General features: G+C 39.3%; 2 protein-coding genes and 1 pseudogene across 8 annotated transcripts in view; all 3 read left to right on the forward strand.

Moving 5' to 3' along the window:
* Positions 1–19,518, forward strand: part of CFAP70 (cilia and flagella associated protein 70) — a 90,485-nt gene extending 70,967 nt beyond the window's left edge. For 6 of the 7 annotated variants that reach the window (XM_057530452.1, XM_057530455.1, XM_057530453.1 and 3 more), the window contains 7 exons: positions 835–956; positions 2,423–2,575; positions 3,095–3,256; positions 3,939–4,028; positions 9,256–9,357; positions 17,987–18,034; positions 19,381–19,518. In XM_057530452.1, the coding sequence (XP_057386435.1) occupies positions 835–956; positions 2,423–2,575; positions 3,095–3,256; positions 3,939–4,028; positions 9,256–9,357; positions 17,987–18,034; positions 19,381–19,461 (758 nt within the window). In that variant the 3' untranslated portion in view covers positions 19,462–19,518. Of the gene's footprint in view, positions 1–834; positions 957–2,422; positions 2,576–3,094; positions 3,257–3,938; positions 4,029–9,255; positions 9,358–17,986; positions 18,074–19,380 lie in introns of all 7 variants that reach the window. The other variant, XM_057530454.1, reaches the window with a different exon arrangement.
* LOC103001866 (ADP-sugar pyrophosphatase-like) lies at positions 11,820–12,483 on the forward strand (annotated as a pseudogene).
* Positions 19,519–20,840: 1,322 nt separating the features above from the next.
* Positions 20,841–22,451, forward strand: MRPS16 (mitochondrial ribosomal protein S16). Its single transcript, XM_007167675.3, has 3 exons — positions 20,841–21,024; positions 21,462–21,722; positions 22,209–22,451. The coding sequence occupies exons 1-3, from the start codon at positions 21,012–21,014 to the stop codon at positions 22,340–22,342; spliced, it is 408 nt and encodes a 135-aa protein (XP_007167737.1). The 5' UTR covers positions 20,841–21,011; the 3' UTR covers positions 22,343–22,451.
* Positions 22,452–23,499: the final 1,048 nt, after the last annotated feature.

Here is a 23,499-nt window from a genome sequence, read left to right on the forward strand (position 1 = left end):
GCATAAACAAACTAGACAATGTTGAAAACTCTTTTGATGACCAAAATGGCAATCTTAACTTGTTTGAAGTTGATTAGTTTATCTGTAATATTGTCTAAATTCCTTCATGTGAGGCTAGACTCTGAAATCCAATCTCAGTAATGCAACTCTTTCTATAGTGAGGATTTACATTTAGCTCAGAGAAGTAGCCAACTATAGACCTGTGATTTTCTGGCAATGAATTTTCATTTTTACAGTATCTAAAGATTCAGAGTATCTACAAATCTCTTTCACATTCAGGAAGATCTGAATACTTTTTTTTAATTAATTTATTTATTATTTATTTTTGGCTGTGTTGGGTCTTCGTTTCTGTGCGAGGGCTTTCTCTAGTTGCGGCAAGCGGGGGTCTCTCTTCATCGCGATGCGCGGGCCTCTCATTATCGCGGCCTCTCTTGTTGCGGAGCACAGCCTCCAGACGCGCAGGCTCAGTAGTTGTGGCTCACGGGCCCAGTTGCTCCGCGGCATGTGGGATCTTCCCAGATCAGGGCTCGAACCCGTGTCTCCTGCATTGGCAGGTGGATTTTCAACCACTGTGCCACCAGGGAAGCCCCTGAATACTTTTTTTTTTAAAAAAGCTTTTATTTCATTCAACTTGCATTTGGAACCACCAGTAGAATAACCTCGAGAACCTTTGAGATCTCCTCTTTGGGGGCCATTGCTATAGAATAATCTATTGCTTTCAAGATTATAATTTCTCTCATATATTAGAGTAGAATACCCTCCCTGCTATGTGTCTGAGCTTCTGAATTTTTCCTTTATATCTAATTGTCTATTATTTTAATATCATATTTTCAGAAGCATCAAAATGTCAAGAGTCATCGACTTTTCTGCATCCCACCCTTTATAGTGTTTCCCAAACTCCTACCACCATCTTCATGGAGACCATACGCTTCTTGATGAAGGTCAATGCTGTGCAGGTCAGAATATTTGAAAAAGGGCAAGTAGAGTGAAAGATTTTAATGAACTACTTATTCTATCATAGTGATGTCTTCGCAAGCTTAAATGTGTATGATGCAGAAATCAAACATGCTTTGAGAGCACACTATAGACACAATGGAATAAACATTCAAACATGAACTACTCTCTGCAGAGAGCATCAGGAGACCTCACTGCAAGTCTGCTCCCTATAGAATACCAGCAAAGCAAAATCAGACTCTTAGTCATATGTAGCCTGATGTTACTTTATTATGGGAACTCATGTTATGTGAGTGTTGTGGGTTCACAGGAGCCTAAGCACACCCTTCTTCCCTTCCAGGTTCTGAACCAATTGGAAACAGATACACAGTGCTATATGGGGGGATAAAAATACTAATTTTTTATTGGTATAACTGGGCTGGATATGTGACTGGTCCCAGATTTGATTTACCCTTGCAGTCACAGGTGGAACAGATGGAGAATTGAAGTCTCCTCCCAGAGAAGAAGAGCATCCTGTAAGGTCTACCTACCACATAGGAAATGAGAAACATATCCATGAAGCGAGCAGTAAGAGAGAGAGCAAGATCCAGGAGGCAAGAGATTTGGCCCTCAACCTATAGAGTGCATGCCCCACTTGAGGGTGGGCAACTCAAGATAGGGCAAGAATTATGAACTAGGTGGGAGTGGGCCACATTAAACAGGAGGCTTTAATATACTAACCTTTCACAATAGAGAAACAGGCTCTCTGTCCCCCTAATTAAATAAATCACTTTTCCCCCATGTCCAAGAGTCAGAACGCAGGTTGAGGGAACAGCTGCAGAGCCTCCCCCCCAGTATTTTCCTAAGAAGGTATCATTATTAGTGGAAGTGTCTATATTATAGGCGGAGATGAGAACAGAGGGAGAAGAAGGGTTTCCCCTCTTCTTAGCAAGTACCTATGACTTTGTTAAATTTGCAGGCCTTATATCATATTAAAAACAAAGTATAGCCCAAAGTATAAAACTGGTGAACATAACAAATGCTTGAGAGTGTGTCAGAAACAAACATTTATGTTTCTAAGATCCTGAGTCTAGAATTTTAGAAAGGGAGGTTTTGCCTCATGCTAAGTTTCCTTATAAATACAAATGCCTGAAAATGTTACCTCGTATGAAAATGGGGTGGTTGATGAAATGCCTTTGTCTGCTACACAATAGGCTAAAACTCATCTAGTATGACCAGCAAGACCAGAATTATACAGTACTGTAGATAATTCACTTGGAAATGTTACTACATGAATAGCTGGTAATGGAACCATGATATGCTGAATGTTTATAATTCACCTCTAACCTTTTGAAATTGATAATCATTTCATTCTATAATATTGTCCTTATTATTTATTATCAGAGACATAATCTTCAACCGTGAGAGCTATGGAATTGACACCATGCAGTCATTTACATGTTTCTTATAATCTGATTTTTCCTTGCAGTATGTACACAGAGTGCTTGCACATGAGCTACTATGCCCTCATGGAGGCCCCAGCTGTGAGTATTACTTGGTGCTGGCCCAGACACACCTACTCAAGAAGGATTTTGCTAAAGCAGAGGAATACCTTCAACAAGCAGCCCATATGGACTACCTGGTAATAACTTTTGCTAGAGCGTCTTTTAAGTTTGGTTTGGAGAAGGGACAAGTAGGCCTTCTTAAAGGTGGTGATGCCATATCACAGGTAGATTTCTGGTTATCAAAGCTGGGGGTTATCAGCTGTTGGTAAACTCATTTATCTAATTTCCTTCCATTTGTTTTTCTTAATCAATCATGACTTTTACAAAGGACAGAGAAAGAATAAGGACAGCTCTTTAGCAGACACCTTATCTATTTCAAGTTTCCTGAACTTCTACTTTCTCATTGTGAACATCATCATGGTTATGCATGAATATTTTTCTTAATATTTTCCCCAAAGACAAAATGGCTTTGAAGAATGCAAGAAAAAAATGAGAGGGCAGTCCTAGAACAGTATCTCCCAGTGCAACTGAATGGCCCTCTTTCTAATTTGCAAAAGAACATGGACTTCATCTAAATTTAGATGTTAAACAAAGATCATTAATGTACTTTTAAATACCACCTCATCCCATGTACTACTTGTTCTTCACTTTCTTAGAACCCTAATGTCTGGGGCGTGAAGGGCCATCTCTATTTTCTGAGTGGAAATCATGCTGAGGCCAAGGCGTGCTATGAGCGAACCATTAGTTTTGTAGTGGATGCTTCTGAGATGCACTTCATCTTCCTGCGACTGGGGCAGATATATCTGGAAGAGAAAGAGGTGAGGAATAGAGATGGGGAGTAACTATGTAAATCAGGTCATTGTCTGGGACCTGATTACAGTTCAAGCATTAACATCCATCTTTGTGGAGTAAGAATAGTAATATGATAATGACACTTTTACATCCAAAGGTAAAGTGACTTGCCCAACATCAGATAAACAGTAATTAATAGAAGCAGGATTCAAACCCAGGCAGTCTAGTACTAGAGTCTGTGGTTTTAACCATTATGATACTAAAAAAGTTGTTAAGAACTCAGTAAGTGTTATTTTAGCTATTATTTTAGCTTTCTTTTATTAAAAGTAGTAGAAGCATTCTTAGCTTGACTTAACTAACAGAAAGGTACCACTCTGGTCGGGGATGTTGATAATGGGAGAGGCTATGCATGTGTGGGGACAGTGGGTAAATGGAAAATCTCTGTTCTTTCCTCTCAATTTTGCTGTGAACATAAAACTTCTCTTAAAAAGTTGTCTTAAAATATATATATATTTTAAAAATACATATATAATATATATATATATATATATATATATATATATATATATAAACATATATATACATAATCCAAGGACTCATCTAACTTAGATCGGTGTGGAGTACAATTACAGAAGCCCCATGGTTATCCTAGCAATGCAGTGTTTGAAGCTTCCAGATCAATAGCTTAGTGGTGCTTTCTTTCTACAGTACGAAAAGGCAAAGAAAACCTACCTGCAAGTCTGTAAGAGATCGCCTTCATGCCTTACCTGGCTAGGACTGGGAATCGCCTGTTATCAGGTAAGAGGATCAGGTCTTGAGACTAGCCTGTGCATACAGCTGACCTTGACTCCTTGGCCTTCCAGGCATCCTGGGAGTTTGGATGATGGTAGGAAGGCTATCAGGGCAGTCTTCTCTAATGAAAAGTTGCTCTTCAAAGCTGTTCAGTAAACTGAAGGTCAATCTGAACTACAAAAATAAAACGTTCTTTAAAAATCCCACAAAAACTGAAGCATGAAGCTATATAATAAAAAATTTCATGTTATTTGGTACATAAGCTTGTAATTTTATGATGTTATCTGTAAGAGAAAAGTGATATGGGATATAAAGAATCTACTCAATTAAAGAAACTAATTGATACTTATTAAGCTCTGTGTCCCTTCTGTATTCAGGAGGAGTTGCTACAGCTTCTGGTAGATCTTTTGTTCCACTGGCCCTAAAAACTCGTCACCCTTCCCTCCTTTCCTCTAATCTTTGAAAGAGGCATGCATTCTTCTGTTCTTGTCTAACTTCTTCATGTGTATTCTTGATTCTATCCCTCTCCTTTTCTCCTAATCCCTCACTTTCTTAATATTTTCTTTCTCTTTGATTTACATTTTTAAGCTTTCCTTCCTAATCAGCTCTTTCACTGTACTTTTCCCCTTCTTACTAAACAATAACAACAGTAACAACGTCCCTGGTTGTTACCGTTAACCAAAAGAATTGTTTACATTCCTTGTCTCCTATTCCTCATTGCTGTTTTTTTAACCATAAAGGTAAAATATAGTTATAGAAATTTGGATGATACAAAATATGAAGAAAACATAAAAGTATCCATAATCCCCACCACTCAGTGATAACCACTATTAACATTTGAATGCATTTTCCTCCAGTCTTTTTTCGTACGTATATGCAAGTAATTTTTTTAAAAAGTTCTTTTATTTATTTATTTATTATTTTTGGCTGCATTGGGTCTTTGTTGCTGCATGTGGGCTTTCTCTAGTTATGGAGAGCCGGGGCTACTCTTCGTTGCAGTGCGTGGGCTTCTCATTGCAGTGGCTTCTCTTATTGCGGAGCACGGGCTCTAGGCGCATGGGCTTCAGTAGTTGTGCACATGGGCTCAGTACTTGTGGCTCGTGGGCTCTAGAGCACAGGCTCAGTAGGTGTGGTGCATGGGCTTAGTTGCTCCGCGGCATGTGGGATCTTCCCAGACCAGGGCTTGAACCCGCGTCCCCTGCATTGGCAGGCAGATTCTCAACTACTGCGTCACCAGGGAAGCCCTGAAAGTAATTTTAATGTATAAAATTGTAAATAATATATTTACTGCTTTGTAATCTTTTTTTCTACTTAACAGTATAGCATTGGTACCTTCTCACATAATCAAATAGTCTAAAACATAAATTTTTTTTTTAAAGAAGGATATTTATTTTACTTTTTTTTTAAAAGGAATTCCTTTATTTTTATTATTTATTTATTTATTTATTTATATTTTGGCTGTATTGGGCCTTTCGTTTCTGTGCGAGGGCTTTCTCTAGTTGCGGCGAGCGGGGGCCACTCTTCATCACGGTGCGCGGGCCTCTCACTCTCGCGGCCTCTCTTGTTGCAGAGCACAGGCTCCAGACGTGCAGGATCAGTAGTTGTGGCTCACGGGCCTAGTTGCTCCGCAGCATGTGGGATCTTCCCAGACCAGAGCTCGAATCCGTGTCCCCTGCATTGGCAGGCAGATTCTCAGCCACTGCGCCACCAGGGAAGCCCCTAAAACATAAATTTTGATAACTGCATGGTATTCCCTGGTTTGGATACATAAGTAAGGTTATCATGTAATTTATCATACAAACCAGGACACTTCTGAGAATGAAAAGGGTGATATTAATAATTACACTGGGACACAGGGAGTGTCCCAGGCCAACCAGGACATGTGATCACTTATATAGAAGCCATATGCCCCCACTACACCTTCCCAGAAAGGATGTAAAACATCCGTAGCTGTTAGAAACCTAACAGCACTTCAAAAGAACAAGAAACCAACTGTACAAACTAGTCAGCATAAATCATGCTTCTATTTGTTTTAAGTAGCATAAAAAATATTTTCATTGATATAGAAACTCAAAAAAACTTGGGTTAAGTCCTACTGCTAAGGTATCCAAGTAATCTCTGCCCCTCAGTCAATGTTTTAGTCATGCTATACCTATGTGTGGATATACCATATCTATTTGACCAACCACTTATTATTGGACATGTCATTAGTTTCTACATCTATATATTATAAATAAAGCAGAAATAAACATTCTTAAGACATAAATCTCTGTGCTTAATTCTGTTATTTCCTTAGGATACATTCATAAAGAATGTAGAAAAATTTTTAAGTATAGTGTCAACTCACTTTCTAGAAAGGCTGTAAACTGATTTATATTCTGCCAGGTGTGAGAGTCCATTTTACTGTTCAGTCATGAACAATGGGCATTATCATTTTCCAATTTGATATATATCTTAATTTACATTTTCATCACTAATGAAGTTGAAATCATGTGAATTATCTGTTCATTTCTCAGGTACCATTTACCCTTCAATTCCTTGCTATTAGGTGTATACCCCTTAAACACTTTGCTGAAACTTCTCTGATGGGGGCCCCCTATAACATCCTAATTGCCAAATGCAGTAGACCCTCTGATGAAGTCTCTGTGGCACTTAACCCTGCTGACTGCCTCCTTCTTGAAACCCTGTCTTCCCTTGACTTCCACAATACTGCATTCACATCTTTCCAGTTCCGCGCCTTCCTCTCTGGTGTCCTTCTCAGCCTTTTTTGCCGGCTCCTAGTCTTTTACCCATCATAATTGTTGGGTCCTCCTGGGTTCTATAGCCAGCTCTTCTCCTGTCACCTTACTTCTTCTCCCTAAGAAATATCATCTACCCCAGTGGTCTTAACTACCAATTTGCCCCAATGAATCCTAAAACTTCAGTTCATAACACTTTTCATGTTCTGACCCTTATATCAAACAATGTAATAGACAGCTCCATTTGATGGTCCCCCAGACACCTCAAAATGTACATATCCAAAATATAACCTAACTTATCTCAGAAGGATTCTCACATTCCTTAAGCCTGTACCTTCTCCTGTATTCCCTGTCTTAGTAAATGGGACTATAATGAATCCAGTCAACCAAGCCAGAAACTTAAAAACTATCCTAGGGCTTCCCTGGTGGCACAGTGGTTAAGAATCTGCCTGCCAATGCAGGGGACACGGGTTCGAGCCCTGGTCTGGGAAGATCCCACATGCCGCGAAGCAACGAAGCCCATGAGCCACAACTACTGAGCGTGCGCGTCTGGAGCCTGTGCTCTGCAACGGGAGAGGCCGCGACAGTGAGAGGCCCGCGCACTGCACTGAAGAGTGGCCCCCGCTCTCCACAGCTGGAGAAAGCCCTCGCACAGAAACGAAGACCCAACACAGCCAAAAATAAATAAATAAATAAATTTATTAAAAAAAAAAAAGTCTTAGCCAGTATCTTAATTAAAAAAAAAACAAAAAAAACTATCCTAGTCTACTTCTGTTACTTTTAATTAGGCATCAAATATCCTATTGATTTTGTCTCCTAAATGTCTGTTGAGTCTACTGTCTCCTCTCCATGCCTATTTTTACTGCTCTAATTCAAGCCTCATCCCTTCTTTACCTGCTAGGGTGTTCTCCTGTCCTCCCTCAATTCATCTCCTGCATTGTTATCAAAGTGGTCTTTAAAATATGCAAATACCAGGTTACTTCCTTACTTAAACTCCTCAATGACTACCCCTTATTTCAGAATAATATTCAGATTTTTTTGAATGATCTGGTCTCTTCCTAACTCCTTGGTCTTATCACTTCCTTTGTTTTCTCTCTTTTCTCTCTTCTCTCTCTCGCTTTCTGTTTGTCTCTCCCTTCCCTCCCTTCTCCAGCCACAAAAGCATATTAAGAGTTTCCTGAGCATGCCATGCTCTCTGAAGCTTCTGTGCCTCTGTATATGAAGTTCCTCTTACCTGGAATGCCTTGAAGTATAGCTAACAAACTCCTATTTATCCTTCAGGATTGACTTCAGCAGTGTTTCTTCTCTGAAGCCATCCCTTACTCTCAGGGTAGAATTATTCCTCTTTTCCTTTGTCCCCACACTAGATTATTTATATATATATATATATATATATATATATATATATATATATATATATATATACACACACACATATACATATATATATATATATATATGCTTTTATTATAGAAATGCTTATTTTCTATCAGAACTCTTTATGTGTTTGAGTTTTCATTTTGTCTTAATTTTTTACATATCTGTCAGTGAATTCTTTGGGCAAAAGTTGTATTTTTTCTTTTTATTCCAAGTATCTAGCATACTGCCTGACACAGAGTAAAATAAATCCTTAGCAGATATAGGTTGATTAAATAGTGAATCAATATCTCTGAGACATTTAAAGTGTGGACCAAGGTATGGGCATTGCCGAAAGGCCATTCTTCATATTGTCTTGGGCCTAGAAACCAGTTATTTTATTTTCTAAAACATGAAAAATGAAGAACGATTTTACTGGGGAGAGAGAGGTATCTTATCCTTTCCTTAGGTGGCCTTTTGGAAGATTTTACAAAACAAACTCACAGTATTAGGGAGCAGCAATGATATCCATGTGCCCAGAGCTCAGGGAACACCCTAGAATCTCTGAATGTTGTATTGATTGCTCAAGATTGTGCTGTCAATAACTCATATTAGGGGAAAGAGAAGCTTTCTGAACAATAGTATTTTGATGGGCTAATAGGACTTTAACTTAAGAAAGGGATGTACAATGTAAAACTACAAATGTATCTGACAGCCCACTGTGTATGGGGAAATCACTGAATGAGGCACACATGATAGTGAATACTTCTGGTTTTCCAACCCTGGCACCTGAAGCTCCATGGTTCATGGATGCCCTGATGGGCCTGCTATAGAGAGAAGGGAGAAGAGAGGGGTGTAACTCGACAGCTCAGCAGGCAGGGCTCCAGATTCCTGTACCTGACTTTTTAATCAGAGCAGTTCTACTTTTTCTCATTCATATATTGGAACACCACCACATATGATTTTGTTTGAAGAAAGAGTTCTGTTGCTAAAAAAGTTTTAAGTTGAAAATTATTAGTATGGGTCACATATACCAATGTTATTTGGACATAGCATTTTCAGCTAAACAGATTCCAGCTGGCTTAAGTGAAAACTACTTTGACTTGACTTAAATCACGTTATCTTCTTTTTCTATCAAGCTGGATGAGCTCACAGAGGCTGAGGATGCTCTCTCTGAAGCCAACGCACTGAACAACTACAGTGCTGAAGTATGGGCATATCTGGCTCTGGTCTGCCTGAAAGTGAGTGATTATTATCCTTACACAATGCCCTTGTAGAGCAGAGAGGTGAGGGACCAAGTAAAGAAAGAGATAGCGGGAAGGCCATCAATGCATGATAGTTGAGGTTTGATGAGCTCCAGATGTGGTCATTATACTGGTGATGAAGGAGAGTTCATGTCTGGGAAGCCTCTACTTGGGATGTGCTTGAAAATCATATACTTAGGTGTGTTTGTCTGGAAAGGAGATTCTAAAAATGGGAATGAGGCACTTGGGTTTGGTGGTCTCAGGTGAGTGGTAATGGGGTGGATTGGAGTTGACTGTCAGTGGGGGTTTCAGATGGGGTGGGCTCCCTGAGCTGCTCAGCAGGCCCCAGCCCAGGCCACACAAACTAAGCCCAGCCCAGTGTGTGCCCTGACTGAAGATAAAGGAGCATGTATGGATCAGATCTTGGTCTGGGGTTGCAGTTAGGAGATGTGCAAGGGCTGTGCAGTGGGATGGCAGATTAGACTTGGGGAAGGTGAGAGATTCTCCTTCTGCCCTCCTCAGCACCACTCTGCCTGCCTTCACTCTCATGTTTAGGACCTCAAGTCTGGGATTGTATAGTCATTCTATTTATGCTCTGGATCTACAAAAATGTCATATATGGTCTAGAAAAGCTATAAAAGAATCTAATGATAAAAAGAAAGGCAAAGTAGACTATAAGGGTGTAGCCATAAATGAATTACCAACAATAGGAACAAAAGAAATCTGATAGACTGAAGTTATTTTCCCAAAAGATCCCATCATTTAAAAAATGCACCAGATGCTATGAAGCATCTTCTTTGTAATTGTCTGTAACATTTTTCTTTGAGACCAGAATTCAGACAGATGGTTTAGCTATTCAGACACATAGTTTAGATATTTACCTGATACTAATCAGGAAAGACATGGTATTTATATTTTAAATGTATTTAGTTATATTTAATGACCTGAGTTCCTTTTTCATTAAAGTTGTTTTCATTTTAAAAAAATTAAAAATGGGAGTGATATTGTATCAGAATATAACAAGGTCAAAGACCAGCAAAGGAGATACTCTGCTAGTGTTTCTGAATCATTCCATCCTGTTGAACTGCTGACTGAGGGTGCTTATCCTTGAAATAGATGGGAAATTTTGTGTGGGGGGGTAATTGTGGGAATGGTGATAGCTGCTTTACCTATAGAATATAACCCTCCCATAATTAAAATAACTTGCTTCAATAACTTGCACATTAGCCTAAGATTCAAATTGGGAATAAAGAGAGTGGCCCTCAGTCTTCCATTGGCCAATACAACACAGAACTGACAGGGAATATTGTGATTATAAGAGAAACAGAATAAAAATTACTGGACTTTCTCTTTGGAGTAAATATCAATACGAGAAATACCTGAGTTCTTACCCCAGCTGTGCCACAACTAGCTGTGGGATACTGGGGAAGTTACTTAAACTTGCTGGGCCTCAGTTTCTTCATCTTTAAACTAAAAAGGTCAAAATGGAAGATTTTAATACACTTCTCTCAGAAACTGCTAGATCAAATAGGGAAAAAATTAAGAATGTGTAAGATTTGAAAAAAACAACAAGGTTGAGCTCAAACACTAATTATATAGCCCTGTACTTAATCATAGAATACATATTCTTTTGAAGCACAAGTGAATTATTCATAAAGGTTGACCATATGCTAGACCACAAAGATAGCTTCAGTGAATACCTACAGATCACACTTCAGTAAAATTATAAATCAACAACTAAAAGATAGGCCAAAAGACTCACATACATTTGTAAATTTAAAAAGATGTTTCTAATTAATTCATAGATCAAAGAGAAAATCATATACAATTTCTTTTGGTAGGTAGAGTTCTAAAGATGAACCCCCCAAGATTATTTCCTCAAACACTAATATACCACAAAACAAGCCCCAGCAAATTTAAGAGGATAGAAATTATATCAAACATTTTTTCCAACCACAATGGTATGAAACTAGAAATCAACTATAGAAAGAAAAATGGGATAAAGAACAAACAGTGTAGACTAAACAACATGCTACTAAAAAAGCAATGGGTCAGTGATGAAATCAAAGAGGAATTCAGAAAATACCTCGAGATAAATGAAAATGGAAACACAACTTTCCAAAATCTATGGGATGAAGCAAAAGCAGTTCTAAGAGGGAATTTCATAGCAATATAGGTCTTCCTCAAGAAACAAGAAAAGTCTCAAATAAACAACCAAACCTACCACCTAAAAGAATTAGAAAGAGAAGAACAAACAAAGCCCAAAGTCAGTGGAAGGAAGGAATTAATAAAGATTAGAGAGAGCAGTAGCACCACACCTCTTCCAACTACGGCCTCAGACCCATGCTTTCACCTGCCGCCCCCCCCCCACCCCCGCCCAAAGGAGTACCCATCCCTTCATCCCATGCCTGGGACGTGAACTTCTTGCCTGGGGACTATAAAGACTAACTAGTTTGAAAATGGGAAAACAAGAACCAGCAGATTCTTCTCAAAACACCAGTCTATTATTTCAGAAGAGCTAATTTCAGAAGGAAAATGGGTCAAGCTTGATAAAACAAGATCACCATTACAGGGATCTTACACATAAAACAAGAACTTGGGAAACTGTGAAGTGGACAACTAGGAAAGGACAGTCTGCTGATGGTGTGGCCGGTTATCCCAGTGCTTCAAAGAACCCTTCATTATGAATGTATTATTCTGGTAAAGCAGTTCTGACCACCACTGGGAGGCTACTGCTTAGAATTCCCTGTGGGTCTCACTGATGACAACGAAAGCCTAGAAGCAGCTGCTCTTCGGGAGCTAGAGGAAGAAACTGGCTATAAAGGAGATGTTGCTGAATGTTCTCCAGCTGTATGTATGGATCCAGGTTTGTCAAATTGTACCACACACATCATGACAGTAACTATCAATGGAGATGATGCTGAAAACCTAAGGCCTGAGCCAAAGCCAAGAGATGGAGAATTTGTGGAAGTAATTTCCTTCCCAAAGAATGACCTGCTGAAGAGACTTGATGCTCTGGTAGCTGATGAACATCTGACAGTGGACGCTAGGGTCTATTCCTATGCTCTGGCACTGAAACGTGCAAAGATGAAGCCATTTGAAGTGCCCTTCCTGAAGTTTTAAGGCCAAAGGACAGTGGCCATGTTTCTGTAAAAAGAACCACCAGACCTCCTTCACTAAGACTTTGTATTCAGCTTAGTTTTAATGTAGATTTGAAATTAGCTTTTTCATAAAATAAAAGCAACACCGAATGCAAAAAAAAAAAGATCAGAGATGAAATAAATAAAATAGAGATAAAAAATAATAGAAACGATCAATGAAACCTAGAGTTGGTTTTTTGTTTTTTTTTTAAAATTTTTTATTTATTTATGGCTGTGTTGGGTCTTTGTTTCTGTGCGAGGGCTTTCTCCAGTTGTGGCAAGCGGGGGCCACTCTTCATCGCGGTGCGTGGACCTCTCACTATCACGGCCTCTCTTCCTGCGGAGCACAGGCTCCAGACGCGCAGGCTCAGTAACTGTGGCTCACGGGCCCAGCTGCTCCGCGGCATGTGGGATCCTCCCAGACCAGGGCTCGAACCTGTGTCCCCTGCATTGGCAGGCAGATTCTCAACCAGCATGCCACCAGGGAAGCCCTAGAGTTGGTTTTTTGAAAAGATAAACAAAATTGATAAACCTTTAGCCAGGCTCACTAAGAAGAAAAGAGAGAGGACCCAAATAAACAAAATCAGAATGAGAAAGGAGAAATAACAACTGATACCACAGAGATACAAAAAATCATAAGAGAATAGTATGGACAGTTATATGCCAACAAATTGGACAAGCTAGCAGAAATGGACAAATTTCTAGAAATGTACAACCTGCCAAGACTGAGTCCAGATGGAATAGACAATTTGAACAGACTGATCACTAGAACTGAAATTGAATTTGCAATTTAAAAAACTCCCAGCAATGAACTGGGAGACTGGGATTGACATATATACACTAATATGTATAAAATAGATAACTAATAAGAATGTGCTGTATAAAAAATAAAATTAAATTAAAAAATTAAAAAAAAAACAACAAATTCCCAGCAAACAAAAGTCCAGGACCAGACAGCTTCCCAAGGGATTTCTACCAAATAAATAAAGAACTAATACCTATCCTTCTCAAACTATTCCAAAAAATTGAAGAGACCAGAACACTCCCAAATTCATTCTATGAGGCCACCATTTACCCTGAGACCAAAACCAGACAAAGACATTACAAAAAAAGAAATTACAGGCCAGTATCTTTGATGAATAGATGCAAATGTCATCAACAAAATATTAGCAAACTGAATCCACCAATGTATAAAAAGGATCATACACCACCATCAAGGTGGATTTATTCCAAGGTCACAAGGATGGTTCAACTTTTGCAAATCAATCAATGTAATATACCAAATTAACAAAAGGAAGGTTAAAAATCCCATGATAATCTCAATAGTTGCAGAAAAAGCATTTGACAAAAGTAAACATCCATTCATGATAAAAACTCTCATCAAAGTGGGTATAGAGGGACTATATCTCAACATAATAAAGGCCATTTATGACAAACCCACAGCCAACATCATACTCATTGGTGAAAAGCTAAAAGCCTTCCTGCTAAATTCAAGAATAAGGCAAGGATTCCCACTCTTGCCACTTCCTTTTTTTTTTTTTTAATTGAAGTATAGTTGATATACAGTGTTGTGTTATTTTCTGGTGTACAGCAAAGTGATTCTTTTTCATAATCTTTTCCATTGTAGTTTATTACAAGATATTGAATATAGTTCCCTGTGTTATACAGGAGGACCTTGTTGTTTATCTATTTTATATATAGTAGTTTGTATCTGCTAATCCCTCACCCACACCTTTCCTTTTGGTAACCATAAGTCTGTTTTCTGTTTTGCAAATAAGTTCATTTCTACCATTTTTTAGATTCCACATATAAGTGATATCATATGATATTTGTCTTTCTCTGTCTGATTTACTTCACTTAGTATGATAACCTCGGGGTTCATCCATGTTGCTGCAAATGGCATCATTTCATTCTTTTTTATGGCTGAGTAATATTCCATTGGAGATAGACAGATAGATATCACATCTTCTTTATCCATTCATCTGTTGATGGACATTTAGGTTGCTTCTGTGTCTTGGCTACTATAAATAGTACTGCTATGAACATTGGGGTGCATGTATCTTTTCAAATTAAGAGTTTTCTCCAAATATATGCCCAGAAGTGGGATTGCTGGGTCATATGGTAACAAGGTATGCTGAAACTACTGATGAATGTTTAAGGAGGAAGAAGATATTTACATAGTCTCAAGTATTTCGCAACAAGATATTTATTAATTACAAGGGGGAACACAGTAATGCCATAGTAGAAAAACCTGGCAGATAACAATCTAAACAAATAATCAAGGTTACCATCACCATTATTGGGATAAACAGCATGTGCCTCCTAACAGAACGCACTGAGGGCAACACAACAGTGTTTTTGAGGTATTCCTGCTAAAAGTTCATAAGCTGATATAATCATAAAGATACATCAAACACTAATTGAGGAATATTTTACAAAATAACTGCCCTGTACTGTTGAGAAATTCCAATATCATGAAACAAAAAGAATCAAGAACTACTCCCAATTAAAAGAAACTGAAGACATGAATACTGAGTAAAAGGCATGATCCTGGATTTTCTTTTGCCATAAAAGATATTACTGGGGCATTTGGAAAAATCTGAATGAAGTCTACAGATTAGATAATAGTATTATATTTGTACTAATCTCATGATTTTGATAATTGCACTGTGCTTATGTAAGAGAATGTCCTTGGTTTTAGAAAACACATACTAAAGTCTAAAATTGCATCATGTTTGCAATTTACTCTCAAATGGTTCAGAAAAAGTTAAAATATATACTTACGTATCATGTATATATGTATATATGTGTGCATGTGTATGTGTGTATATACAGAGAGGAGAGAACTATTCTTGTACCTTTAATCTGAAATTATGTCAAAATTTAAAAGATAATTCATTAAGATAACATAAATTAATACCATGCTACACACCCATTAGAATGGCTTAAATCGAAAAGACTGGCAATTATTGACAGGGATGTGGAGAAACTGGAATCCTCATACATTGCTGGTGGGATTGCAAATTAGTACACCACTTTGGAAAACAGTTTGGCAGATTCTTAAAAAGTTAAATACATACTTACCATATATCCCAGCAATTCCACTTCTTGGTATCTAGTCAAGAAAAGTGAAAACATATGTCTACACAAAGATTTCTCTATTTCATTACAGCATTTAATAATAGGTAAAGATGGAAACATTCCAAATGACCCATCAGTGAATGGATAAACAAAATATGGTATATTTATACAGTGGAATACTATTCAGCAATAAAAATGAAATTCTGATTTATGCAACAGTATGGATGAACCTCAAAAACATTATGCTAATTGAGAAGCAAGGCACAAAAGACTATATATTATACCATTTATATGAAATCAGGAAAATTATAGAGATGAACATAGATCAGTGATTCTAGGGCCAAGGGTCGGTATGGGGATTGACTGCAAACAGGCACGAAGAGACTTTTGGGGAGTAATAGAAACCTTCTAAAACTGGATTGTGGTGATGGTTGCACAGTTGAACCTTAAAATTAGTGAATTTTATGGTACATATGTTATACCTCAATAAATCTATTTTTAAAAGATTAAACAGCCCACCAAAATGAGGAATAAATGGACTGACTGTTCAATAAATAGTGGTGGAGTCATTGGCTATCCATATGAAAAAAAAAGTAGTCGTTACTTCACCCCCCACCCCGCCCACACACACACACTATTCCAGCTGGTTTAAAGGTCTAAATCTTAAAACTTTAGACTCTTTAGAAGAAAATATGGAGGATACCTCTTTGCCCTTGGGGTGTGCATGGTTTCCTTATGACTATAAAAGCACAAGGCAAAGATAAAAATATCAATAAATTAACAACTTTTAAATTGGAAATTCATGTACAACAAAAGGCACTAAAATAAAGCTTAAGGACTTTATTATAAATACTTGCAGCATTTATAACTAATAAAGGATTAATATCCAGAATATATAAATATTTCCTGCAATAAGAAAAAAACCCTGCACACAATCTGATTGAAAAATGGTCACAGGATAGGAATATATAATTTGCTGAAGTGGAAACTGTAAAAGTCAATAAATATATGAAGAGAAGTTCTGCTTCACTAGTAACCATGAAAATGCAATTTATAATTATGCGACAGAAATTCACACCCATAAGATTGGGAAAAATTAGTTTGATATTACCAACATTGATAAGGATTGTCCTAATTGCTAGTGGATGTAAAGTGGTACAACTACTTTGAAGTGCAATATGGCATTATTTAGTCACATTCATATCTACAACTTAGCAATTTTATATATAGATACATTCCTAAGGAAAATACCAGAAAACATGTACAAGGATGTTTACTGCAGCATTTTACATAATAACAAAACAAAAAAATATTCTTTTTCAAAATTTTGCCTGTTCTGGATCCTTCCATCGTTTGGGTCTCTGCCTCCCTATGGCAGAAGTGAAACAGAAGTAATAATGATAGGAAAGGAAGATGTACTGGAAAATGCCCCTGGAATTCAGTGAACTTCAGGTAGAACACTTCAAAGTTTAAATATTTTAGGAAAGTCTTTGGGGTAATGAAGTCTTCTGTGAACTAGTGAAAATTTACCATGGACTAGCACTAATCAGAGAATTGGACTTGATATCCTCTAAATTCCCTTCTAACCTGAACAGTCTGTGGTTCTCATATTTATGTATTTAAATTTTCCAAAGTGACTCTTAATACTGCAGCTAATTTGTTACGCACAAACTTATGAAATATACTAGTGAATTCATATTATTCTCATTTAAGTCCTACATGATTACTTCATACAAGAAAAAACTAGAAGTAGTGTTCTCACCTCATATCCAGATCTGCATGGAAGTAATTCCAGTATCTGCTTTTTCTAATGCATACAGACAGGATAGATTGTAGTAGTTAAAAACCTGGACTCTGGAGCCAAGCTGCATTGTTTTAAAACCTGGCTCTTCCACTTATTAGCTTCATAACCCTGGCAAGTTATTTATCCTCTCTGTGCCCAGGTTTCTCTATCTGTAAACTGGGAACTATAGATAATAGTGGCATGTAAATATCAATAATATATTGATACAATATAAATATAAATAATAGTGGTATGTATGAAAGTAAAGCACTTTAAAAATGTAAACAATTAAAACAATGTAAACTACAAAGCAAGCACTATGTAAGTGTTAGCTGTTATTAACAGAATAGCTTCAGTCCTGAGAGTAACAAATGACTCATGGTGCTTTCAGGAAAAAAAAAAAAGAGAGGCCAAGTTGTCTTTAAGCTTTTTGAAATGAAGGAGGGATATATATATTATATATATATGAACATCTGCTTTTCCCTACCACCTTTCATTTTCCTGCTTCCCCCTTTGAATTCAGAGGTTCTTAACTAAGAAGGTGTAAATCCTCTGCTTATGTACTTTCCCTTCATAATATTTATGACATGTCCTCATCACCAGGCGGTGCTCTTTTTTTCAGGCTGGACGGCAACTGGAAGCTGAGCAGGCCTACAAGTACATGATGAAGGTATGATGCAGATGCCTCTGCTGTTCATACTGTACTGAGGTTGGTAAACCGGGGGGAAGGTGCTGGCTTAATTCAGGACTTGACTTTACAGCATTTCACGATATGAATATTTTTCTAGAGGATTTTCTTACCATCTTTGGCCATTATCATGGGGCTGCTGGGTTTGGAATAAAAACCCGCATATTACCATGCGGGATCTTTTGTTAACCTCCCTGGGCCTCATTTTCCTCACATATAAAATGAAGGTGTTGCTCTAGTCCAGGGGTCAGCAAACTTTTTCTGTAAAGGGCAAAATAGGAAATATTTTAGGCTTTGTGGGCTACATGGTTTCTATTGTAACTACTACTCTGCCCTTGTAGTGCAAAAACAGCTATAGACAATACACCAACAAATGAGCATGGCTGCATTTCAAATAAAATTTTACTTACAAAAACAGGCAGCGGGCTGGATTTGGCTTATGAGCAATTACTTGCCAACCCCTGGTCTAGTCTATCAGTTATGATTGCAAGTAATTTGACTTGGAAGACAGTGGCTTAAACAAATTAGGAGTTTTATTTTTCTCATCTAATGAAAAGTCCAGAATTGGTACCACAGTGTCATCAGAGACCCAACCTCTATCTTTCTGCTTCACCAATCATAGCATGCAGTTTCCGTCCCTCATAGCTGCAAGACAGCCATTGTAGCTCCAGCTATCATATCCATGTTTCAGGTACAATAAAGAACAAAGCAGGGAAAGGACAAAGGGGCCATGCTAGCTATTTCACCTCCCTTTAAAGAGATATGACTTTACCTTACATTTCATTGGCAACAATTGAAATTACCCCTAGCTGCAAGGGAAGCAAGAAATGTGGCTTTTTAGTTGGTTACATTGCTGCCCTGGAAAGAAATGAAGATTTTGTTAGTAAAAGAAGGGAGAGAGTGGGTTTTCAGTAGGCAACTAGATGTGTCTGCTACACATCTAGATTTTAAAATTAAAGTCTAATGTCTTTGATTCCTGTGTCTTTGATTCCTTTCTCTCACTTGCCAAATGGGAACATTATTCATTAGTTAAGATATATTGGGTGATAAGGTAAACTCTAAAAATAAACTTTAAGTTATTTTACAAAAAAATACACAAATTGTGACTGTTCATACCACGTGATGAATTTTCATAAAGTGAACACATCCATGTAACCAGCACAATGTTTTGAGGTCTTTTTAATGGAGTTATTGTGAAATAGAGAATACAGGAAGAGTCAGTTCCATCCTGAGGAACTATGTTCTTTAGCTGTGGTCCCGCAAATGAGGGGTCTCCACATAGGTATATCACGTATGACATGTGTCCTTCCCTTCCTCCTCTCATGCAGCTGAAATTGAAAGATGAGAGTCTGCTTGCAGAGATCCACATGGTACAGGAGACAGTTGGCTTTGGAAATCCATCTTTCTGACATCCTTCCACCTGAAGAATTTTCTGTATGGGATACTGAGCTCCTTTCCTTCCCAGAGAAATTAAACCCTGGATGTTTCACCATATGAGGGCTTGGGATAAAGAAAAAATGATCTTCAGCACAAACTGAAACCCATTCACTTATTTCCATTGGCTATCTTACTGGATGGCTATGTTACTGGATGTTTTAGTGGTTGACAGTAAACTGGATGGCAATAAAAAAATCTAAATAAGAGATTCAGAATTCATCAGTTAAGGTATACTGAGGTATATATAAGAATATAACTCTGTGTGTGTGTGTGTGTGTGTGTGTGTGTGTGTGTATAAGTAAGGTATAGTAGCTTCATTATTAGGGTTTCCGGTGAAAGCTTATCAGGATCACTCCTAAAGGAGGTCAACTGCTAAGGTCGTTGGCCAGGTTCACTTACTGGAACTTGGGAATTAAAGCATCATTTCTAAGGTGGGCGGAAAGGAAGAATGCTGTGCTGGGTCACTGCATTAGGGCAAAAAGCATATGAGTTGTGGCCAGAGCCTTTGGATCCAACAGTGAACAGAGAAGCTTAACAGACTGGTCTTTGCTGAAGGTATCTTCATGGATCTAAACCACAAGGGCTCCATGAAGAGTCCATTACCCTATAACAGATGCAAAACTCCTCACAACGGAGGCCATTTATTCTAGGGCTAGAGATGACAAAGGAACCATACCTCACCCCTGTCCTCCGGATCAGTGCACAGCAAAACCAGAAATAAAGGCTCCCCTCCTTTATTTTTTAAAGGAGGCAGCTGAAAGAATAGGAGGAAGGTGGGAGAACAGGAGGGAAGGTGAGAGGCTTATCAGTAAACACAGAAGGATAAAATCAACTCTACATTCACTTACAGTCCTTCTACTCTCAGTCCTAACGCTACCTCCTTTATGAAGTCTTCCTGAGGCACAAAGGAATTATCAGGTTCACCTCTTCCGCTCACTCCAGGACTGTGTACTGACCACTCCTAGTTACTCTGGTGTAACCTCGCCGTCTCCGCTACCAGACTGTCAAGCTTCCTGGGGGCAGGGACAGCGCATTTTTGCGTTCTCGGCACCTCGCCTCGGCCCTAACTGGTGCTCGGAAAAAGTTTGCTGGAAGGATGGATTTGTGGAGCACTTTAGCACTTCTTAGCCGCTCCCACGACTGTCCAATACTTCTCCCTCTGGCAGGAACCCAAAGGCCAGTGAGGGCCGGGAGATCCCACAGCGCTCTGCTCGCACTTACCTCGGCCCCAAACTGTAGCGCCCCTTCTTTGCGGCAGTTGAGGTACGCTAGGTTCCACTGTGTTGCGTTGCGGGAAGTGTAGGGGCGAAAAGCGGAAGAGGCGGGGCGAGTGGGCCGTCCGCTTCCGGCACCGAGGCGCCCGGCCTGGGGTCGCGGAGGGTGGAGGGAGGCCATTCCGGAACGCTGACTTTTCCCGGTCGTCCTCCGCGCCACCGAGGCGGTAGAGCGGATCCACGCGGGAGGCCAGAAGCTCCGAGGCTTCGCAACTGGTGCACAGGCCCCGGCGCCTGCCGGCTGTGCTATGGTCCAGCTCAGTGAGTGATGGGTGCCCCGGGAGACTTTAAGAGCGGTCGCGGGGGTAGGGGGCGTGCGGGACTGGGTGGAGCTGCGCTCCCGTAGACGAGCTAGAGGCAACCCGTACCTGAAACTGCACACGTTTGACCCTCTCCTCAGTGGTTTTCTTGTTTTGTTTTTAAGTTTTCGCGGAAACCCTATGAGATAAACGGCATTCATTTTATAGATGAGGCAGTTGGACTCCGACATGGTCCAGAGCCAGTGTTGAGTGCGTTGGGGGATGGCTGGAGTGCATGCATAAGAGGAGTTTCACAAAGAAATGGTATCTAAGTCAGATTGACAAGAATTGGTTGGAAGTAAGGACCTTTCAGTGGAGGAAGGGGGCTCATTTTATCTATCTCATTTTGTCGGTTTTGTGCCCTCGATTCTTGTGTCTTAAGCACTTATTTGTCTACAGGTACTCTGCTCTGCAAGGCCTACCATGGAGGCCACTTAACCATCCGCCTTTCCCTGGGTGGCTGTACCAACCGGCCTTTCTACCGCATCGTGGCTGCTCACAACAAGTATCCCAGGGATGGCCGTTTCGTGGAGCAGCTGGGCTCCTATGATCCACTGCCCAACAGTCATGGTGAGAAACTCGTTGCTCTCAACCTGGACCGGATCCGGCATTGGATTGGCTGTGGAGCCCACCTCTCTAAGCCTGTGGAAAAGCTTCTGGGTAACTCAGCTCTAGCCTTAACTCTTTGAGGGGATTTTAAATTGAAATCAGCTCGAAGATGATGGGAATTAAGAACGGTTTTCATTATCTCCAGGCTAATCAGGACTGGAGTGAGAACTGAAATTGATCTGATTGCCATTTTGAATCTGGAGATTCCTTTTGTAGACTCCTTTATGAGACTTTTTGGATGACTGAGATTTTATGCTAAAAAATGGGAATGGTGTGTCTTGAATGGCTATCTGTCAGTTCTTTTTTTTTCCAAGTAAGGAGAATAGTGTTAGGAAGTAGACAACATCCATTGTGACCTTGCAGTAAACGGAAGGAAGTGAGTTGGGGGAAGAGGTAAAACATTTTGTTGAGTGAGGAACTTGATTTGAATCTATGTTCTAGATCAGGTCTCTGTTAGACCTCAGTTCAGTGATGCTGAGTTCCCAGGGAAACATTAGCTTATATTGTTATAATGAATGAAAATCCTATTACTTTTAGGTCTTTCTGGCTTTTTCCCTCTGCATCCGATGATGATCACAAATGCTGAGAGGCTGCGACGGAAACGGGCACGAGAAGTCCTCTTAGCGGCTCAGAAAACAGATACAGAGGCTACAGAAACAAAAGCAAACTGACTTCAGTGATCATAGCAGTGGGAACAAGGTCAAAGTCCTCTTAAAATATTTGTGCAGAGCTCTTAGTTTTATTATATTTAGAGGTCAATAAATGGAATTTTTTAAGTCATCCATGAGATTCTGGCCTGACCTGAACAGGGCCCAGGGAGAGGTTTGTTCCTGACTGACATAAAGCTGGTATAGGTACTAATTAGCTTTTTCAGCCTTCATCTGGGGAAAGACAGTGGCTGTGGGGTGGGTTGGACTCTGGGTCTCTTGGACAACTTTACCGCCTGCTACCTTCCAGGACTTCCCTGTGTTTCAAAGTCCCCAACCAGCATGTCTGTGTCCTATCCAACTAATTCCTACTTTAATCATTTATGGTCATCCCACCAGCTCAGGAACACAGTTACTTCAGTTACTGTTCTTGTAATTGCAGATTTACATTGTCTTGTCAACACAAAATTTCAGATTTACAAAGGTAGGTTTGTTATGAGCTTTTAGGCTCTAACAACCTACTTTTTAGGAATAACTGGAAGAAAGATAATATTGTAAAGTACTCACATACATTTTTAGGCCTTTTCCGTGCAAGGTTATTTGTGAGAATTATAAGATATCATGAAATTAGGTAGGATTATCTCGTTTATAGGAGCAGAAGCTGAGGTTCAGCAGTAGAAACTTGCCCAAGGCCACATAGTTTTAATATTGGGCAGAGCTAAGAGTCAGACCCCAATGTTCCTACCTGGAGAGCCCTTTCCAACATGTCGTATTGTCTGTAGTGGGGGGAATGAGCTAAGATGAGGGGCTTTACAAAAATCCATTTAAAAAGTCAGTGACAGAATCAGGTTTAGGTATCATGATTTGGTAATACAGATGACTGGTTGTGTCCCCCAAAACCCAAAATAGGACATAATCTGTTCCACCAGAAGCGCAGCAGGATTAGATGGTTTTAGTGCACATAGGATAATACAGATTTCATAATCTGACATAAAACTAAAATATAGGAGATTTATAGAGGAGATTCTGTAGCCCTATCAATGTACCAAACTATTTTATTCTCTGGGTTTTGTATTCTGAGAACAGTTACCAGCCATCTCAAAATCTGAGGTCAGGGGCTTCCCTGGTGGCGCAGTGGTTAGGAACCCACCTGCTAATGCAGGGGACGCAGGTTCGAGCTC

Source organism: Balaenoptera acutorostrata, chromosome 16, assembly GCF_949987535.1.
Source record: "Balaenoptera acutorostrata chromosome 16, mBalAcu1.1, whole genome shotgun sequence".
In the NCBI taxonomy this organism is placed as follows: domain Eukaryota; kingdom Metazoa; phylum Chordata; class Mammalia; order Artiodactyla; family Balaenopteridae; genus Balaenoptera; species Balaenoptera acutorostrata.